The sequence below is a fragment of the Triticum aestivum genome, chromosome 7A, assembly GCF_018294505.1.
Source record: "Triticum aestivum cultivar Chinese Spring chromosome 7A, IWGSC CS RefSeq v2.1, whole genome shotgun sequence".
Classification (NCBI taxonomy): domain Eukaryota; kingdom Viridiplantae; phylum Streptophyta; class Magnoliopsida; order Poales; family Poaceae; genus Triticum; species Triticum aestivum.
Genome location: NC_057812.1, coordinates 639,186,165 through 639,207,804, shown reverse-complemented (window position 1 = coordinate 639,207,804; position 21,640 = coordinate 639,186,165). Strand labels below are relative to the sequence as shown.

Below are 21,640 nucleotides of genomic sequence, written 5' to 3'. Positions count from 1 at the left end.
AGCCTCTGGCTGTACCCCAGTTTAGTCTATGGTAGTACTAGCCAGTGATATTGCTGAAGGGTTTTGGCTAGTCTTGCACAAGCTTGCACAAGCACTGGCTATTTCTGTTGTTTTAACTTTAGTTAGCGATCAGCTCCTGCAACTACAATGGTTTCCTCACATGGCACCAGTGTTATGTGTTCAAGGCCATTTATTTAATATGTATTGACATGGCTGGTTGTAACGTGGCTGTCATTTGTTGATGCCTGGTGACAATCTACTTTAGAATGTCTTCAGAAGTTTGGACTGAATCTTTGCGCTTCCATGTATTTCCTGCTTGATGAGTTTTCTGCCGTATAGTAGAAGTTTGTACTCACCGTTTGGTTGTTTTTTAGAAGATTCGGTACAGGTTTTAGCATTATATACAATGTTTTGTCATTGTACTCCCTCCGTTCAGAAATACTTGTCATCAAAATAGATAAAATGGGATGTATCTAGATGTATTTTAGTTCTAGATACATCTCTTTTTATCCATTTTGATAACAAGTATTTTCGGACGGAGGGAGTAGTATTCACCTCCGATTTTTGTCTAAAGCTGGAGCGACTATGACATTAGGCAGCATGCATGCTCCAGTGCATGAGGACTAGCAGCTGGGGCGCGCCCGTGGCGCGCCGCCTGAGCGGTAGCTCGGCGGTGCTAGCTGGGTAAGTGCCCCTTCAGCTAGTTTGTTCAGCTCTTGTTAGCACATACACGTGCCAGATATCATCAACTATACGAACTTAATTACAAATTCATTTGAATAACTTCAAGTATCACTGATGCAAAAGTCAAGTAGTATGACAATCTAGAAGTCATGGCAAAAAAATATTGGTTCCAATTGAAGCAACACCCACACTTCCAAGAAGGCAAGATCATAAAGCAACATGTATGTAGCAGCTACCAACCTTTGCACCATCGCGGGCCTCCGCCTTGCCCCTGCCTTGAATATGAGCACCGGCATTGGTGCCAGCGCCGCCTTGTCGAGCACCCCTTCACTGGTCCTCTTCCTTGTCGGCCCGGCCGCCATGCCGGATCCATCCTGCATGGTGCACAGGTATATCACGCAATCCTCCCCAACCTTCTTGGTGCCTCCACGCACTCTGCCCTGAATCTGGACACCAGCATGGCAGCCAGCGACACCTTGTCAAGCCCCGTCCGCTGGTCCTCTTCCTCATCGGCCGCGTGCCGTGCCGGGTCCCATCCGATGCACACCGTCCCTCCCTGCATCGCACATACATGTAGTTCAGGTACAGACGAGGCACATCGCCATGAACGCCGCCATGAGCTCCAGCGTCTCGCCAGAGCTGCAGCTGGTGTACTGTCACAAGTGAGCTTGTCGATGAGACGACGAAGTCCGCTACAGCAGGTGTACCCTCCATCCGTTGATGTCGCAGCTACCGACAACTTGATGTCGTTGTTAACTTGTTATCTGCCTATGTCAGTCATCATCTTAATACCAAACAAGCAATGGAAAATGAAATCTTAAGAAAATTAATTTGTGATTAATTCTAATGCATTGCTCGAACCAACATATGTATAAACGAAGTGGAAAGTAATGACAAATTATGAGTTAAATATCTGGGCACCATGTCACTTATTTTGTAAGTATGAAACAAACATACCTGCAAAATGTAAATGTGTTCTTTGGCACTGCACATTGACAAATGGAATTGCAAGTTCTCTTTCATATTCTTAATGCCTACTTTGCAAAGCATCAGACAGTTGTATTGGTGCTGGCTCAAATTCTTTGTCGCAGTTAAATGATAAGTAGAGAGGAAGTTAACTTTGATTCATGACCATCGACCCTTCGTTGGGCATTTGGACGGAGAGGAATCCTCCATGTGCCATTCCTCCTCTTGCTAAGGGGAGGCAGCTGCAATGGAGCATTGCATCACTACCTCTTTCGACAGTCGCCTTTACTTTTGGTGTTTCCTCGAGCACCGCAGACCGTGAACTCAATGTAGGTGCTTCCTCAAATGCTTTCATGTACAATGTTATGAGGTACTACTCCAGGTGATTGATCTCCAGCTCCAGTGTGGCAACCTCCCTTATCAGTTGGTTAGTTGGCTGCCAAAGAAAACATCAGTTTCATCTGATGGAATATACTATACTATACATGTCCTAGTAAAAACAAGTGTCACCTTGAGGATTGCGCTCTCATTGAATAGAGTAACTGAGCAGAGTTAGGACCCAACGCTTTCTCCAGTGCGCCGTGCACCGTTTGCTGATGGTCAAGGTGCCTCTCCAGCTGCACAATCTACATCAGATCATCGTCATCCCATTAGACCAAAATACTGGGTGCATCCAGAAATGAAAATGTTGTAACAATTCTTTCAAGATGCAGTCTCTGATTTCTTCTGCATGTGAGCTAGTAAGAACAGAAAAAAAAGAATTGCTTCCTGTCTCTTTTCTCAGGATGTCTTGCGTGTCACTCTTGGGATGGATTCCCTTGTTGGTTTCATTCTGCAGACGAGAGTTTGAGTTCCTACCATTCTGGAAGACACCACAGAAACAAAACAAAAAAATCTCAAATCTGCAGAGAACCAGTGGTATATGAAGCACAAGAAAAAGGGTAACAAAAGGGGAAACTTACTGGCTTTGGGTGATTAGACACTTTCTGCGAAGAAGGCTATGCATCCTTGCATTTTTCTCCTCTAAATCGCTGCCATTACTCAAATCATAAATACATTTTTATACGCATTTATCAGCATCAATCAACCTGAGAAAAAGGTAATGTTTCCAACCTTTTGGAACGCTTGTGCCTAGATGGGGTATTGTAGGGGGGCTTCACTGGTTTGGCCAAGGATCTGTGCCCTTTCTTCTCCAGTGCCTCCATCTCTCTCATTCTTGAAACCAACCAAGAAGTGAATGAAATCAGAAGAAGGAAACCATGGCAGGCACCAAAGTACAAGTGATCAAGAAGAAAACAAGCTTGCGCTAAGACACAGGGAGAGAGAAATGCAACGAAGAATACAAAATAAATAAATAAGAACTTGTACAATTTAGCTGGTGCAGTGTACGGAATTAATTGAAGGCTCAAGCAGTGAAGCAGAAGTGGAAGAAAGAGAGTTGAAGGTTCAAGGAACGAAGCGGGGGGAGTGGGAGAGAGAGAGGGAGAGGGAGCACCCACTTGCCTGAACAACAGCAAGGTTATACACATGCATGTTCACTAAAACGAGTTAACAATCCTAACTCTAGTAGGTTTTGCATATCTCAGTTTCAATTATTAATTTTCATCATTTCATATGGAAGCCACCAAGCTAGCCTGAAATACTGGAGCTCTTCACTAAAAATGAATGTAAAAAAAATCATGTGCAGTCGTCACCACTCAAATGAATATTGACTTTTGCAGGGGCTTCACTAAATGAATGTAAGCAAAATGAATCTTAAAATATAGTTGTGCAAATTATAATAGCTCCAAGAGAGCAAACAATCAGTGCTTTGTCTATGGATTTAGATCTAGCAAAACCTGCAACAACTATAAAAAGGAAGAATACAACAGCTCATCTCCTCTGAACACAAAACAACGCCGGCGTCAAGTCATACCAGTTACTGAAGGAAGCTTCATAACATCATCAACTGGAGTGACATTGATTAGCCAGGCTTCGTCAATATCTTGGAAGAAGGAAGCACCCATGTATCTAGTTTCAGCAATGAACACATCTTCTCCTAAAGGAAGACAGTACAATCAGACGATTCTTAATCAATGCCAAACACATCTTCTCACCAGGTAAGTCACTTTAATGGCCCCTCACATACATCACATTAATCGTTGTTTCTACAGTTCCACAAGCAATAGACAAGAGGGACACAAATGATCTTTAGACTCAAACTATTTGTCACCATCTCTGTGTTACTGCAACTGCAAGCACACGCCTGACTACCTAAGATCTCATTTCCTCCATTTTCAACATATACATTCTCACATCAGGAACAAATCTGCACCGTCATTAAATAGCTTGGTTAACTAATCCGAGCAGATATTTGATAGAGTAAAACAAAAATGAATAATCTGAAAGCTAGCACGATTTACCCCGACGAAATATGCAGGGCACGGCACCCCTAAAGTCATTGTCCTGGGCCCGGCCTGGCGTGAACCCGCTGCTTCGCTCCACCCCCACTTGGAGTAGTCGCTGCAGCCGGCAAGAGTGGCTCCTCCGCCGTCGCCTCAAGCGCCCCCAACCCTCTCTCCTAAAATATTAAAAGGCAGTACCAAAAATAAAACTTCTAGCCATCTTTTATGATGAGACGGATTGAACTAACACTCAGAGGAACCGCATAAGTTTTTCATATAAAGCAGTCACCACGGATCAAATAGTAAAGAACTGCATATATACTCACTGCATATAGGCATTTCCTCAAACATATTTTGAGCCATTTACATCCATCCTTAGGGCCAGAATGAGCAAACATCTTGAAATTAATGGCAGAATGATATCCAACCTCAATCTTCGGAGCAAGAACACACACAGAGGAATAGGGTTGGGGAGAGAAATTGATTTGTTACCTTTACCAATGATTTATGGATGACTGCCTCGATCCAGTGCACAACTCTATAGCAGATCCACCATCACTTCATAGTTGTCCCCTTTCATCTGCCCCTCCCCCCCCCCATCACACAAATTGTTGGAGAGACAACCTCTCTCTCTTCTTCACATAGCCGTCCCAACATCGTGGCTCGACCCGCCACCCATCGCCTCCTGTCACCTATACATAGGGCTTCTCTGCATCTCGCTGCCTTGGCCCAAAGCCTCCATCCGCACCTCAGCACCGCGCGAGGGGGGGGGGGGGGGGCACGGCAGCGGCGGCCGGTGACGAGGGCGAGATGCACGAATGGCGGTAGGATCCGGCCCTGCTGGTCGATCTGGGGCGAGGAAGAGGGGAGGAGCTCGTCGGTGGTGGGGAGATGGTGAGGGAAGGAGAGAGAGATGGGTGGGGAGATGGTGAGGGCGCCAGCTGCGGGGGGAGGACGCGGGTGGTCGCGGCGGCTGCACAGGAGGGAGCGGAGAGGAATCGGGGGCTTGGGCTGAGCGAACCCTTCCGCTCGTTTTGTCCCTTGGACTGCTTTTTATTTTGTCGCCTAGCTAGTCCGACGTGGATGCGGCTAGCTAGCGCCCATGCCGCACACCTTAATGTGTTTAATTGGCTCCTGCGTTTACAAGATATAGTTGCACGTGTTTGTTCACTTCAGCAGCTCGGGGCAGAGTAGCCATTTGAACTGCAGCTTAATCCCAAGTCCGAGTGGCGGTCTCTTGGATCATCACTGTGCGGTGGTTGTAGTTTTACTTGGGAGCTTGTAAAGCAGAGCAATTGATCTCCCCACCTTGCGCAAAATCAAGATAAGTGGTCGAAAACAAGTAGCCCGGCGTGACCGCGTGAGCATCTTTGTTCTATTGTTTGACACAATATTAAGATAGTTTTCAAATGATCTATGAAGCATGTAGTGCTACTAACAAAGGATAGCCCTTATATGACTAGAAAATGCCAATGGAAACCGAGCTCCAGTGAGCTCGGTATTTAAAAACTAATACAAAAATCATATTTTAAAGTTAAAAAAACTGTGGAAACTTGAACGCAGGAACGTGTGTGATTTGTAGGCTGTACAAAAAAGACAAAATCATGTCCCAGCAACAAAAGAATTGACAAAATCCTGTCCCAACAACGAAAAAATTGGCCCAATTTAGAAACAAGTATTTGACTTTTTTTTTGTATGCCACATGGTGAAAGCGCGGGAGGGGAGGGTATTTCTCGAAGAAGAGGTGCCGCTCGAGTAAATATGAGGGGCCGCCGTGATGATGACATTTTTTTTTCACTCTTCTAAAAGATATAAGGGATATAGGTGCAGTTTTACCCCTAAAAAATTAAGGTTTTACTCCTCTAAACCCTTGAAGGGATCAGCTAGAGAGGCTTTTAGCAAGGCCTAACCCTTCTCACTTTCTCACCACGTCGGTGGCACTCTCCTTCTCACTCCCGGTGGTGCAATGAACTATTTGTAGAAAAAAAGTCTATTTCTAGGCATAACTACATGTGAGTGAAAAAAATTAGTGCCCGCGAGATGAGGTGCATCGCGGTATCATTGGAAAAGCTTTGCTTGATAAATTTTGGATGCCAATAGGCATCGAATGTTGACATGGGCATAGAAATATAAATTTACGATTTTCATGATCTAAGTTTTAAAAAATTGCCATGCTATAATATATAAAACCGCCATCCTATAATTTGTAAAATCTACAATGGTGTCTCAAAAATAAATGTGCCATGTTATCTAGAAAATAAAACAGAGAAAAAATTACAAACAAATTTGCCATGGGTGTACATAATAAAACTGCAAAACCAAATTTGTCATGCTATAAAATAACAAAAAATACCATGCTCTAAGCACCACTCTAAAAATTACAAAAAATTGTCATGCTCTAAAATAACAAAAATTGCCATGCTCTAAGCACCACTTTAAAAAAATAAAAAAGTGTTATCATCTAAAAAGTTAAATTGGCGTGCTACCTATAATAAAATTACCATGATACATTAATAAAATTGCCATGGTCTTACTGAAAAAATTGCCATGATCTAAAATAATGAATTTTCCATGTTACCTACACTTAAATTACCATAGTCTAATTAATAAAATTTCCATAGAGTAAGTGAAAAAATTATCATGGTCTAAACTAATGAAATTGCCATGTAGTCTAAAATAAAATCAACATGTCTGATTTATAAATTTACATGGTCTAACCAAAAAAATTGCCATGCTATCTACAAAAACCACCATGGTCTAAGTAATTAAATTTTCACGCTACCCACAATAGAACTATCATGATCTAAATAATTAAAATTGGCATGGACACATGGCAAATTTGGAAAATGATGCATACAATTAAAATTATCGTGTAGTTTGGTGTTTAAAACCTTGCAAGATAAATCAAAACAAATTGTAGTGATGACCATCTGTGCCTAGCGCGAAATTTTTGCCATGTGCACTTTTTCTTTGCCATGTACCCTTTTTTGCATTTTTTTGACACCTAGCAAAAAGAGAAGCGAAAACAAAAGACTATTATTCAAACAGAGGTCTCTCAGGTGGAGTCGTGAGGTGCTACCAGATCATGATAGGCGCGCGTTGCAGCGCCCGTTCATTTTTTCGATAGAATGACTGGGAATTCGATACATATATGATGGAATGAAACACACACAACCAGCTCCCCAAAAATTTAAGGACAAACTCTGAACTGCAAATAATCAAATAACATAGAAGACATAACAATAATTTCTAAGTCATTCGGCAGCCAGGTTACCACCTAGTATTCAGTAAAATGAAACAAGTTTAATAATCCTAACAAAGGAATGTGAAACCTCTTTTACAGGTAACGATTCCCATAGGCCGGAGATGGAAACATGCAACAATGGGTTTCTGTCTCATCAGCACATATTGAATAGTACACCTATAAACTGGTCATTTTTTGTGAGAATACATGTAATCCCCTTCGTTAAATAGAAGGCATTTAAAAAGCTGCCCAACAATAGTGTGAGAATACTATAACTAATCTTCCAACCAGCTCGAGCCGGTCATGATGCATGCCTGTTTTTGTCGCTATGATGTAAAGATCGGCAAGAATAAAGAAAACTGAGAATATTTGGGTGCCTGCCATTCTTAGCAGCAAGACTATATATAGTTCCCGAACCATATAGTTGAAGTTGGAACTGTTTTACCTAAATTAAATAACCTCCAACCAATTCGAGCCGTATCAACTGAAAGCACACAAAATACATTTTCGAATGGAATATTTTGCCTGATCCATGAATAGGTTAAATAACTTCTCAATTAGGCCCAGGTGACCAGACAGTATGCTTGAGTACGTGCACCTGCATTAGTCAAACAAACACACGAATTTAGATTCACAAGACCAATTTGCTCAACAAACAAAACAATGTCTAAATACTCTTAACTTGGTAGCCATGGATAAACACGTGAAAATAGGCCAGACCAGACCGATGAAGGGATGGCCCACAGAAAGAAAGCACAAATCTCCAAATTTCTGCCGACTCAATTTATTAAATAACTGATGCAGCTAGACAGACATACCTCTCAACGCTCCTACCATAGCCTCTATAAGCTGGAATTATAGGAGTGTTGGTTAATTTCACATGTCGCACACTGTTATTCCTAGCTGTTATATTTCCTCAATGCTGCAACAACACCACACCATGCAGATATAATTTCATTATTCCTTGCATGAAGAGATAATATTTGACTGTCCAGACATCACATAAAATAAACATATATAAAGGTAAAAGACTGCATATGTACTGGAAATGTGCCGCTTGAACTATATTGAATCAATCATCGCTTCAGGTCATCAAGCTCAGAGAAACGCCTCTGCACCATAACACATAAGTAACTAATAAAATGTCTGGCTTGATCAGAGGAAGGATGGCCTAAATAGCTCACAAAATAAACGATAGAGCTTGATGGAAATAATATTTCATTTAATTTGAAAAGAAGTTAAAATCTGGAAGCAGCTTCGGTCATAGTAATAGTTTAAGCTGTATATTCAATCATCCATAATGACAGAATGGACGGAATGGGGATTTTAGTTATGAACACAATATATATACATACATGGGAAAAATCATATAACCGGTGATAACTTAGTGAGGAGCCAATCATGAAACCAGTGAATTAGTATGAAAATATTGAATTTGCAACAATTTAGAAAGAGGTACACCACTCAAGGAAAAACATCCTAAAAGCAAAAGCTGACCTTACATTGGAGATACATTTTGCATAGCAAAGAAAAATAGATCTACTGATCTCCACTTCAGTTCTTTTTTTCTTATAAATGTGTCCATTGACACATTTTTCTTTTAATGCATGAAAGAAGCAGAGCGATATATATCATATATCGAAGATCAAAATGCTGGAGAGAGAGAGAAAGAAAAACAAATACTTCGATGCATCCCCAGTATACTTTTCAATCAAAACAAGCAGCTCTTACATAAAAAATGATTCTATTGACCAATCTGCAACTATGTAGTGAGTTGGTAATAAATTATTTGGAGTACAGAAACATTCATACTTTTTGCTACAGATGTATCAGAAATATATGTCCTCACAAACGTCCTGAAATCTGATTGACATTGACCAAATTGAAAAGATACATCAGAAAGCCATGTCTGATTGTGAGCGGTGAGGATTGCAGGGTTAGAATATCTAAATATTTAGGAGGGAAGATAAGTACCTGACGATAATGGTGAACACTGACATCATATTTTTCACAGCATATCGGCAATTCATCGAACAATTCAAGTGCAAAGGTTAGAGCGCCATCTCAACAGAAAGAAATTGGAGGAATATATGGTACTTGTAGATTGCCCCGGCAGGTTAGCATGGTCTATACCTTAAATCGCAGCGACTGTACATGTATATAGGAGGGGTCGGGTGTATACATCCACCTGCTGCTATTGTAGACACGGTGACCCGCCGTGACTCCATCAGCTAGCGATCGATGTTGCCTGCATTTCGATAGTGCCCAGAGATCATATGACGCGCGATCGTATCTTGCTGATCGGGTGCTCGGTCGACATAGGATCCAGCAATGGCGCTGCTGAGAAGTTCAAATATGGCGTAGAAAGAAGCTGGACCAGGCCTGCGGCTGCGACTCGCCCACCATCGCCTTCTTCTTCTTGCAGTCTGCCGAATCCTCTTGCGTGTCCGATGTGTACCTGCCGCCGGGGGTGTCTTCGTAGCCCGGGCGATACAGGGATGTCGTGGATGTGTGTACCTGCCGCCTGGGGTGTCTTCGTTGCTCTGGCGATAGAGGGATCTCGTGGTATCGATAGTGGCGGCGGCGGCCACGCTGAATTATTCAAACTTTTCATAAACGCCTCGACTCATCACGCATATGGCATATATATATATATATATATATATATATATATATATATATATATATATATATATATAGAGAGAGAGAGAGAGAGAGAGAGAGAGAGAGAGAGAGAAGTACAAATGGTTTTTAAGCCAGTCAACAGCACATCTGATGCTGAAAATTTGTGTTCATTGAAAACAAATATTTCCAATGTCCTTATATCGTCCAGTAAACAAGGAACGGAATCCCGAGCCGTCCCAACGATCAAGGAAGGAATCGCACTTGCAGAACCCACGGGACTAACCAACCAACCAATCCCCACGGGAACAATAGAAAGACAGAGGAGCGCACAAGAGAAGGCAACCTCAGCGACGGGTGTTAGATCAGAGCAGAGGAGAAAGAGAAAGAGGCACACCTGCTCGGGAGTGTGTTCACCCTGCCTTTGGACGGCAGTTGTCCGGGACACCGGATCTACTGGTGCCGCCTTCCGGCAAATCATGTCTCATGGTGAACGCCGTTGCTCGAGGTTGTGGTCAGCGGCACCAATGGCGGGAGGGCATGAGAGGTCGGCATGAGAGGTCAGCATGAAGGAGGTCCTTATGTCGTCGGAGCCCAGCGCCGCCGCCACGGGAGTCGTGCATCGTCCCATCGTCCGCCGCCACGCTAGGGTTGCGACCTTGCGAGCAGAACGAGGGTTGCATGGAGAGTCCAGCTCCTTTTGATGCACGTAAATAGACAGCTCAGGCCCATTAGGCCCAATTTAACAGCGGACGCCCAAAATTGTCGCCAGAGTAGCGGCCCGTCACGGTAGCGCTCGTTCGTAGCGAGCGAACCGAGCGTACATGATAATCGGACGATTAAAAACGCTTAAAAGTGTTGATCCGACGGCTACAAACGCTAATAGCCTGGGAGGGTAGGAAGGATGCTCAGTTATAATGTATTTAAATTGGACAGAGGAGCGTTCATGCTGCTTTTGTTCCCAGCGAACGACTTTCTAAAGCTGATGCGCCTCCTCTCCCTGCTCCAAGATTTGGGCGACGCATCCGACCACGAGCACGTTCCTGGGAAGGGAAAACATTTCAGCTATTCGCCAAATATTATTTCCCTTCTTTGGGGGAGGGGAGCTACGTACAAGGATGAGGTATGATATTGGACGACTGACATGGGTTTGCTCGTACGACGTGGGAGTAGACCGATCCTGTGTTGGATTGGTTGATCGACGCAAAGCAGTGTCTGATGACACATTGGTCCCGATCCGACGACACACAAACTGATTGATGCGATTGTGTTTTTTTAGGGTCAGATTTGGTCCCCTATCTAACGACGCACGACGCGACCGGTTGAATAGCAGATCGACCACCAATTTGAAATACTTCCCATTAATGCCTAAAAATAGCCTTAACGCCAAAAACTTTCATTCAAATGATTGGAAAGGTCATATTAACATTGTTCTCGTTCTTGTAATCAAACAGCTTATGTGCTAGCTCATTTCAGTTACTGTGATAAGAGTTCGATTAGTTGATTGTTGAGCCTCCTGATTTTATTGTCAGTGAGCTTGTGAACGATGTAGTAAACATTTTTCAATTTCCAATAAGGTTAGCCATGATTGTCCTCCTTAAAAAAAAAACCTTTGTGCCAACAAAAATGTGTGTCACTTAGAGTAAAAGAGCATCCAACGGCTACAGGATTCGAAAAACTTTCCATATAATGTCTAAAAACAGCCGTTGTGCTTAAAAGACTGCCGTTTGGATCATTTAGAGTTGAAAAAAGCTTCCAACGCTGTCCCCTAAAATAGAGACACAATATCCGTCCGTGAACACGGACACCACCCGGTCATGTAATCCTATACCTCAAATGCTCACTTATATTAACTTGAAAGCCTGCAAGATTTGGTGCCCGAGATGTCCACTGTGACCCCTGTCCTGTCGCCAAAGCTGGGAACGACACTTTCGATTCCTCCCGATTTCGACCGTTCCCCTCCCTTCCATCGATCGAAATGGTCACCGCTACACCACTATAGGCCGCCGAGTTGTGACTTTGTCCGGAACTATCGTCGCCCGGGCGACACTGCGCCACCGGAGTTGGCCGCACCCACGTCGCCCCTCTGTCCCCTGCCCCACCCCTCACCGCCTTTCCTCAGCCTCCAGCGACTTTCACCAGCCAAAATCAAGCTCGGCGCCCGGCATTGTCAGATCCGCCTCCGTGCCTCCCCACCGTTGAATCTCATGTTTAAATTGTTTTTCAAATATTAAGGCACCAGTTTTGATTTTTTTTTTGTAAAAAAACTTTCAATCTATTCATCTTCAATCATGGTAGTACAACGGACACTAGAAATAATAAAAAATACATCCAGAACCGTAGACCACCTAGCGACGACTATAAACACTGAAGTGAGCCGAAGGCGCGCCGCTGTCATCGCCCCTCCCTCGATAGAGCCGGGCAAACATTGTTGTAAAAAGCAGAAATTTTTTTGTTGGTGCCTAAAAATCTCCTCTTTCCTCGACTAAAATTTTTCGGGCCATCAAAATTTTCAGCATCCGTTGGAGATGCCCTAACGCTCGCGACTAGAAAAAGGAAAAATCGCTTCGCTGCCGTCTCTCCCCGTCTGCCGCCGTCGCCCACTCGCCCTTCACAACGCGGCGTCCGCTCCGTCGCGTACACGCCCCGGCTTCGCGTGACCCCTTATCCGCGACCCGACCCACTAGGAAACCAGGACGCGGGTAAGCGGATGCGAACCCGAACCAGAAAACCCGCCTCCATCGCCACGTGTCACCAGTTGGAATAAAGTCCCGCCTGTCTCCACCGCTCCCTCTCTCTCGCTTCGCCCCCCGCAAAAACCCTAGAGACCTCCCGCCTCGCCTCGCCTCGCCTCCACGCCGCCGCCCTCCCCCCTCTCGGCGAGCCGGTGAGCCCCCACCCTCGTCCCCCCCGCCTCCGCCCTCTTAGCTCCCCGCGCTCACCGGGCTCCGGATTTTCTACCTTCTCTCCAGGGATTCCAAGCGCGATACATCTCCCAGGGAGGCCGCGGGGCGCGGAGGTGATGGTGGCCGAGCTGCGGCGCGACGACATGGCGGAGGAGGCGGGGGTCATCCGCGACGCCGTGGCCTTCCGGCTCGTGGAGCACGTGCTCCAGTCCGTGCGGATGGTGCGTCGTAGCTCCAGCACCCTTTTGTTCTCTGTTTGCATATATTTTTTTTAATCCGAGTGACGCGAGACCGGCGATTCCTGCGGATGCCGTGAGTAGGGGAAACGCTCGTTTGTTTGCTGGATCGTTAGCCTCGAACATTCGCGTTTTAGCTTGAATCGCGCTTGCTAGTAATTTGGCGTTTTAGCTGGTACTTTAGACCCAAAATTCCCCCCATTTGAGCGTCGGTTGCAATCAAGGAGCCGAAATAACTTAACTCCGTGACTATAGAAATCAGTCAAAGCTATACAGTCTCCTATCTTACTGAAAAGCCCCCTTAAATTGGCAGTCCTATTGGGAAACCCCTCTGCCAACGAATGGTTTAGCACTTCAGGTATGGTACTATACTAAAGCATGCCTTGAAACAGAGGTAGGACATGACTTGCAAACTTCGGAGATGCTGTTATGGGTAATAATAATAATAATAGAACTTTTACATAATGACCAAATGTGAGAATCTGTTGAACACGACCTGCGTTCAATTCATTGGAATGCTTAATGTCCAATTTGATGGTGTCATGATACTGACTTTTTAAAAAATTTAGTTGAAATTGCTGTTGTTACTCTCTGGAGGTCAGGCACGAGTAAAAATCTAATCTGATATACAGCTTCCACCTTCTTTCCTGGGACTGCTCGGGCAAAGGCAGAGCATGCAATGATTGTGAAGGCATATCCTTCCTATGTGGAGAAGACATGGGGGTTCTGGGACCTTCTGGAGTTCTGGACCCCATGATATACCTTGTTCACTTCTGTTGCGTGTATTGAAGTCAATTTGGGGAGCCAGGTGCTTGCGTTCATCCCTTACACATTCAGGCCATCCGTTGTGTACTATTGAGATCAAAGATAATAAATGCATTTGTTTACCATTTTATAAATAATGCATTTCTTCAGAATAATATCGAGACATCTAGTAATGGGTTCAAGTTTGAAATTCAAGGCTGTTATTGAAGATGTGAGAGACTATGCCAGATGGGTGAGAGTTTGTATAATTGTAAGGTGATTATTTTCCTATGGATGCATTTTTTTGAGTGCCAATTTCAATTTGTGGGTTAGGCAGCAGGGCGCATGTTATTTCTTCTATTCGTACCTGAAAATCACCAAGGAGCTTCCAGATGTCGCATGTTTCTGCCAGCGAACAATTAGATTTATTCAGCCTAAGGCATTACCTTTTTTTGGAAGTACTTAATATTTCTGTAGATATGCATTTTATGGAGGACTGGCATAAGTCCATAACCGACTCACTAGATAGAACTATACTTATGTTGTTTATGGGCATTCTTTGAAATTCTTTCCTGTCTGACCGCTTATTGAGTAATTTCTTCAATCTGATCTTATTGCGGCATATATGCATTCTACCGAGAGTGACTATCGCATTCTATCGAGAGTGACTGTCATACTGTACTCGCTGGAGATACAACCTTGTTATTTATGGGTGATTTATGTTGTGAAAACCCGTTCCTGTCCTCACTCTGCTTATCGAGTAATTCACCCGCTAGCTTGATCCCATACTAGAGGAGTCCATTCCGGCCATGGTTTTTGTTGTGTGCCATCAATCAACAATATATATCTCAAGAATGCCTTTTGAACCGTTCACACCCTTTATCTTTGATTCAGGAGCCGTTTCTAGTTGACCCGCGTGATATGGAGCAATATGAGAAGATGTTAAAAACTCTAGACACTAGCAAGAGAAAGAGTGCCGACGATGAGGCTTTGTATGTGGTAAGACATTGATCTTGTTAGTCTATCCTACCATTTTTTGTACTTGACATCACTTCTGATAAAATGCACATATTGCCTATTTTTCCAGACATATTTGAAGGCATTGTCAGATGCAGTATCCAAAATAGACATCATGTACCATCATTCACTTTTGAACAATGTAATCTCATATTGACTACTTACTCTTACATCTCCATTTGGTTTGTCGAGTTGGATCTCATCACTAAAAAACATCCATTTCAGATATTTAGCGTCCGCATCTGGTACTTGCAAAGAGATACAATGGTTGCTTTATTGGACCTATTAACCAGATTGGTATTCTTCTAATAGCACTTACATTGTTTCCTGCATGATCTGCTTATGAGTGTCTGTAACTAATTGATTATTTGTCCATCCAGGCTGCAGTGGCAGATCAGTATCTCAGAGAATGTTTGCAGGTGCTTGTGAACAACTTTACTCCGCCTATTGTTGGTGAACGCAATGAGGTGCCTCCATGGGCAGTCTCGAGGAAGAAGGATATTTTTTCTTATCTGTGTGAGAGTTTGAAAACGATCTCCGACACTGTACCCTTAGCACCAAGGATGTTAAGGGATATAATAGATCGGAGTATGCCGAAGTTATTCGATAACAAAGCTGTAAGTGTGAACTCTATAATATATTTTCTGTTTTCATCGTCCGTTGAGTTCTCTGAGTCGCTTCTCCTAATTAGCTTGAATTAATGCTAGTCAAACAACACACAAATGCTGAAAAGGGGTCTTGGTCTCCCCAGTTGACATCCTAGTTAACCATAAATCCTTAGATTCTACACGGCTACATCCTTTCAACAACACTGCAGATTTTATTAAATATAAATGCCAATTTGCCATCATTTTAGCTTCTGTATGTTTGTGCGATGACCTTATCTTGAAAGCTTCTTCTATATCAAGTGATAGTTGGCATTTGACTACTTGGCCTATCAGCTTTTGTTGACAATTTATGCTTCCTGATTTTTTTCACTTATATGCTGACAATTTAGCCGACGACTTTGCTCATTATTCATAGAGTATCATTTCTTACTTTCTGGTAATGCCTTCTGCAGAAGATGATCTCGTTTGTCGAGTGCATGTTGGGACTAGATACTGACAGAATGGGGGATCTTATCGGAGCTATTTTGCTGGCCAAAGTTGTTGATCTTCTTACAGAATTGGATGTATGCTTCTTTTTTCACTACTAGTCTACCTTGCAAGGTCTCAACTGATTCTTGACCTCGTTAGTTGATTGGTGAACTTTTCAGGTTAATATAACCTGGGAAGATATTCTTCAAGAGGAACATGACAAAGGTATATTTGAAATGGAACTTGAAGATTTGGATGCCGATGATGATGGGGATGGCTTTGGACAAGCAGGAACAAAGGTTTGGGAGCTATACTTAAAATTTCTGCCTAACTAATCGAGTAGTTTTATAAAAAAATTGCCAACTTGAACTCTGATTTTGTTGTTTAGGTCTGTTTTGGAGGAAATGCATGTGCTGAAAAGCTTGATGGTTTAATGGTTGTTGTATGTGAGCACCTGAAGTCATTAGATCGTCAGTGCCTATATAAGGTGAGTATGTGCTATGCAGTTTATCCAGGTCTTTGCAGAAAAAAAATCTGTTGTCATATTTTAGCATCCCTAATTTAATTCTTCCACTCGCTCCAGTTCACGAGCAAGTGGCGTTTTGGACATATCTTCAGTCAAACTTTTGAAGATTTGACTGCCAGTATTGATTTAAATACTCCCTCCATGTCAAAATATAAGACATCTTTTAGGCTAGTTTAGCCTACAAAAACGTCTTATATTTTGGTACAGAGGTAGTACATTGGAAACATGAAAATCATATGTATATATTTGTCTCAAAAAGTAGCTCTAAAATATTGTAGTTTTATAGGGTCTTATGCATATACGCTAGTAGAAATTAGTGGTCAACGCTAAAAAAGGAAATTAGTTGTCATAGTTAAATCTTGAAGACCATGTCAATGTCTAAAATGCCATCCTTTTTTTGTGAACTTAAGGGAGTAATAAATAAGGAAATTAACTGTTAAAGCTGAATGTTATTTTTTTTGTATTTGTCACTTCTCATGTTCTTTTTTGAACTGGACAGGAATTTGTCATTCTGAAAACTATATTTCGAGCATCTCTGCTGAGAGTCCACAGATCAAAATTTGCCCAGGTCAGGATTCACTGTTATTTGGTGTATGTGTAAACTAGATTCACCGGGCTTTCATGATCGTATTGAGTTTTATTCACCTTCATGTTTTCTCAATTGCTTATCGCTTCACCTTCCTTTTAATTTGGCTTTGCCTGCCGTTGTTTGCAGTTTATCATTTTCTATACCTGCTCACTGGATCCTAAAACCCTTGGTGAGGATTTTGCTGTTTTTCTTACCGACATTGTTACGGAGAAGAAAGAGGATCCAATTTCAAGGTATGTCTTAGCATGTGAGGCATACACTGTATGCACATCACTTCTATTTATATGTCATGTGTTATAGCTGTGATCACAACTTGCTTTACATGTGATGATTGGTAGAATCTTTGGTTTGTCGCCACACTTTGCTTCACTCATGTTTGGCTTTTTGACAATCCTGGCTGGTGTTTGCATTGTGACAACAGTTGTGGCGATCCACACTTCTTGGATCTTCCAACCACCTGTCATAGACATGGCTTTTTGCCAAGTTGCAACAAATTTGGCAGAAAGTGTTTACATAGACAATTCATAATACACCCCTCATATTTTCTGTTGCTACAGTGTAGTATACTCTGTTATGATTCCCATTTATAGCCTAAGCTTTTGTACGGGTTGAAGAAGCACTAATTACCACTTATGTTTTGAAGTGCAGAATGTCTGCAGTTTCATATGTTGGAAGCTATTTGTCTCGGGCAAGGTTTATTTCTGCTGATACGGTTGTTACTATACTCAAAAAGTGGGTGCCCTCTAGAAATTCATCTATTTATGACTTGCCTGATGTTTGTTCTGAGATCTGAAAGTAACTTTATTTGCTTTACACAGATTAGTAGATTGGTGCGTTGACTATTGTGACCATCAGAGCAAGAGAGAGGCCACACCGATTCCAAATCATCAATTATTTTACGCGACCTGCCAGGTTAGTTATGCCATTGTGTTTCTTTAATGACATTGATTGTGGGGGGGTGGGGGGGTCTCTGGTCGCCAAATTTGTGTGCTACACAAGGTTGTCAGAATCGCGATTCTATTGTACGATTCTACGACTTTTTGATCCAAACTAAGCCCTCTGATTCTACGATTTTGGTTCATAGAATCTACGTTTTTACGATCCTGGTAGTTAAGATTCTACGATTTGCGATCCTGCCATCGGACTTCCGATCCGATTCAGAATCACGATTCTGACAACCTTGGTGCTACATACATTTATTGTTAGTACTCCCTCTGTTCACTTTTATAAGGCCTTGAAGACATTTCAGACAGTGTGCAAAGCAGTCCATTTTCAGTTGTCTGAAATGACTTGCAAAAGTGAACGGAGGGAGTAAGTGTTTTTCCAGTATTTTCATCACTCTCTCTAAGCATTTATTTTCATATATTTCTTAATCTGCAGGCTGTGATGTATGTCCTTTGCTTTCGCTTGAGATCCATTATGGATTATCCAAATCTTAAATCAGATCTGTTTCACATGCCTTTTGGATTTCTGTTTCGCCACCGACTAGAACCTCTAAAGGTTTGTATGACATGCACTCTCTGCCTCCTTTGATAATATACCCTCTTTAGGTATCTCCATGAGTGGCTACATTTTGATGCTTGGAGTTATTAACTGGCAATACTATGCTATTTTGGCAATTCACAGTGTCCTTTGATATCCTAGGTGTGCTTGCCTTCAATAGTAAACGAGTTTCTGAGACAGGCCAAGGTTGCCGGATTGGTTGCTGCATTTGTGGATCCAGCAGCTGAAGATGCAATTGAATCTGATTTGTCCAGGACTTTTGGAGGAATCAATAGACTTGACATGTTCTTCCCATTTGATCCTTACCTGCTAAAAGAATCTGACAGGTTTGCACCACTGACTTTTTTTTTACTTTTGAAGCCTACTACAGCGGCAATAAACCAACTGCTCTTTGCATTGTTTGTGCTCTGTTGATGGGAATGTCTAGCAAGCCATGTCATTGTTGGACTCCCCTTAGGCTTCAGAAGAAGAATTATACTTTGACAAAACTGTTTGGGATTTTAGTTTCTGTTATCTGTGTGGAGAACAGTCGTTTGCAGTGTATTGTTGGACTTTTCTAGCTAGTTGTCCTCGTTATACTCACAGTTTTGCTCCACCTGTGCCTGCAGATATATCCGTCCGAATTTCGAGTTCTGGTCCATGGTCAAGACAACGTATAGCGACGACACCGACGACGATGATGACGAGCTCGAGGACCTTGACGCCCCTGAGATGAATGTTGGCAGCTTGGATGATCATGTCGAGATAGATATCAACAGTGACGAGGACGACTTGGAGTACTCGATGAACAAGATGTCTATAACCCCGCACCACTCTTTCTTACACCAGATGGCCATGGACAGCGACGGCGGCCTCAGCATGCCCGCGAGGATCAGACCTTCGACGAGCCCTCAGTCGCGGTGGGCCATGTCAGGAGATTCACCATAGATGGAAGAAACAGCTGGATACTTGGGGCTGTACAAGGAGGGTATGACTGTCAAACTGATACGGGGCGCTTAGTTTGTAGTGGGGTCAAACAACCCATTCATTTGCAGTGTATTCAGCCCAAGTAGTTCGAAATTTTTGGGTTGAAAGTATGAAGTACAGATGTTAGAAAACGTAGTTGAGTGGTTGTAAGATTATATATATACTGCCGCTAGGCTTGTATGAGTATGACGATCATGTTCTGATGTAGAACAGTTTGTCAACAGGTTCCCTCACTGGAACAACATCGGCATGAGCAGTGATATGTCCTGTTGATTTTTTGTGTGTGGTTGTTTTCGTTGTATGTACCCGTCCGTCCCATTATATAAGAGCGTTTTACTATTCGCCCTATAATATAAGAGCAGTGCAATTGCCTTTTCTTTTTACACATTTGGAATTTTGTAAATGACGCCAAGATTAATTTCATCAGGCAGATAGCAACATGGTGTAATAGTTATCAATGCGAATTATAGGCACTTTGTTCGGGCTCTTTAGTCTTTGAATTATGAGGTCAAAATTGACTAGAAATTTTTGTAACAAGATACGAGTTATATTTCATGAAAAACATATTCATATATATTTTAAAAAGTAGGCTGACAAAATGGTACTTGTAATTTATTATTCAAAATTTGGGTTAAAATTAGAATCAAAATTCAGCACTGAAACTCTTGTTGGGGATTCCAATGCAATGACAGCTCCGATCACGTTCACCTGTAGTAATTGAGTTTGTGCGGCGATGATGCACGCATACTACTTCTCGCCCTCGTCTGGATTCAGGCCTAGCAGTAGTACAAGTGAATCTACAGCGGATTTTTGGAGCACGGGAGCTTAAAAGTTCAAAAACAGTTGATTTTTCTACGCAAATACATAAATATGCATGCGCTCTAAGTATCTGTTGATTTTCATTCAAAAATACAATATATTATACGCTGCACAAAATAGACAAAATTTCAGCCCAAAATCAGCAAAAACAAACCCATACTTTTGCATGTATTTTTTTTTTGGTTTTCTCACATGCAAGCACGTTTATTGATGAAATTTTGCACAACTATACTACTTTTCTACACATGCAGGTACACAAAAATCCAGATGTTTTTCAAACCTTAAAAAATCAGTTTTTTTAACTTAAAAAAGAAAGGGTTCATAATGCTCGAGCTCCAACGTGATTTTTAGAAATGAATCTAACAACTTGACATAGAATCGATTCATTTTGTCCCCCGCGTCAGACATTTTAGTGACCGAAGGTTGGTCTTTACCATTAGAGCATCTACAACCATGGACACCAAACCATTGTCCTCAAACGCTTGTGGACGCGCCCAGGCGTCCGTGGACAGTGACCGAACAACCGTCAAATTGCGTTCTCTGCATTCGAAGACCTCATACTTAAAATCTTAAATCATACGAACCATGCAAAATAGAAAAAAAATCCACACACTACATAGATCAACTAAAGTGTATCCTAGCCTACTCATTGTATGTCCACAATCTCCGTGCCCAGCTCTGGGTACATGAGCGGCATCTGCAACTCCGGCTCCTCCGCATTGGCCTCGGCCTTCAGTTCCATGAAAAGCACGTCGGTCTCCGTCCGTTCTTGCTGGATGAACCATCGGTTGGCCTCTACATAGGCCTCACCCTAGATGGACTCCAGGATGACGGTCTGCTCTGCCATCTCCGCCGCTTGGGCGATCTCAAACTCCGCCATGTCGTCCGCCATGGCAAAGCAGGCAACCGGCCGCGGCTCCTCCTCCGGCGATGCCGCCTCCTCCTTCATTGGATCCGCCCCCTCCATGGTCTTCGGTCATTGCTTCGACTCCTCCTCCTACAGCCCCGACGAGTCCGGAGGCAAGCCCTCTGCGATCCGGGTGGCACGCCTATCCCAGATCTCCTCAAGCAACTAGAAATGCCGCTCCGGTGTTAGCATACGACAGGTGGTCTTCTTCTGCCGGGCCATGGCGAAGGAAGAGGGAAGCAGGAAGGGAGAGAAGTGAATGGGCTCAGGCTGGCGGCGCGGAGAGGGAGGAAGTGGATGTGGCTAGGACCGGGGACACCAGATGGCTTAAATAGCTGGATCTTGGCCCTCGGGCGGTGAGCCGGAGCGGTGCCATACGACGTTCACACCCTCACCGAAGGAGACACCCGTCGGACCATTGGGTTTCCAGACAATTACGTGTGGACCCGGT

The 21,640-nt window shown here is 43.1% G+C and overlaps 1 protein-coding gene and 1 long non-coding RNA gene across 7 annotated transcripts; one reads left to right on the top strand and one right to left on the bottom strand.

The window, feature by feature from the left end:
* Positions 1 to 770: 770 nt before the first annotated feature.
* Positions 771 to 5,058, bottom strand: LOC123148864 (uncharacterized). Of its 5 annotated transcripts, none has more exons than XR_006474211.1 (8): positions 4,527 to 5,058; positions 4,053 to 4,210; positions 3,566 to 3,958; positions 2,764 to 2,865; positions 2,613 to 2,681; positions 2,161 to 2,512; positions 1,642 to 2,086; positions 771 to 1,452 (listed from the first exon to the last, which is right to left on the bottom strand). It is a non-coding gene; the product is annotated as an uncharacterized lncRNA (long non-coding RNA). The 5 variants fall into 5 exon arrangements; XR_006474212.1 differs by having other exon boundaries at positions 771 to 1,240; XR_006474209.1 differs by having other exon boundaries at positions 771 to 2,086; positions 3,566 to 3,688; positions 3,779 to 3,958.
* Positions 5,059 to 12,688: 7,630 nt separating this feature from the next.
* LOC123148863 (RNA polymerase I-specific transcription initiation factor RRN3) lies at positions 12,689 to 19,768 on the top strand. Of its 2 annotated transcripts, XM_044568381.1 has the most exons (16): positions 12,689 to 12,787; positions 12,873 to 13,027; positions 14,681 to 14,785; positions 14,874 to 14,945; positions 15,029 to 15,100; positions 15,184 to 15,420; positions 15,864 to 15,974; positions 16,059 to 16,178; positions 16,268 to 16,366; positions 16,905 to 16,973; positions 17,121 to 17,227; positions 17,643 to 17,726; positions 17,813 to 17,906; positions 18,375 to 18,494; positions 18,639 to 18,823; positions 19,106 to 19,768. In XM_044568381.1, the coding sequence occupies exons 2-16, from the start codon at positions 12,923 to 12,925 to the stop codon at positions 19,422 to 19,424; spliced, it is 1,899 nt and encodes a 632-aa protein (XP_044424316.1). In that variant the 5' UTR covers positions 12,689 to 12,787; positions 12,873 to 12,922; the 3' UTR covers positions 19,425 to 19,768. The 2 variants fall into 2 exon arrangements, with proteins under 2 accessions (XP_044424316.1, XP_044424318.1); XM_044568383.1 differs by lacking the exons at positions 12,689 to 12,787; positions 12,873 to 13,027 and adding an exon at positions 13,977 to 14,062.
* The last annotated feature ends 1,872 nt before the right edge of the window (positions 19,769 to 21,640 follow it).

Coding starts and splice junctions, on each gene's coding strand:
- LOC123148863 (XM_044568381.1), top strand. CDS start 12,923: ATGGTGGCCGAGCTGCGGCGCGACGACATGGCGGAGGAGGCGGGGGTC. Junction 15,975..16,058: donor ATCTTCTTACAGAATTGGAT/GTATGCTTCTTT, acceptor TGAACTTTTCAG/GTTAATATAACCTGGGAAGA. Junction 18,824..19,105: donor CTGCTAAAAGAATCTGACAG/GTTTGCACCACT, acceptor CTGTGCCTGCAG/ATATATCCGTCCGAATTTCG.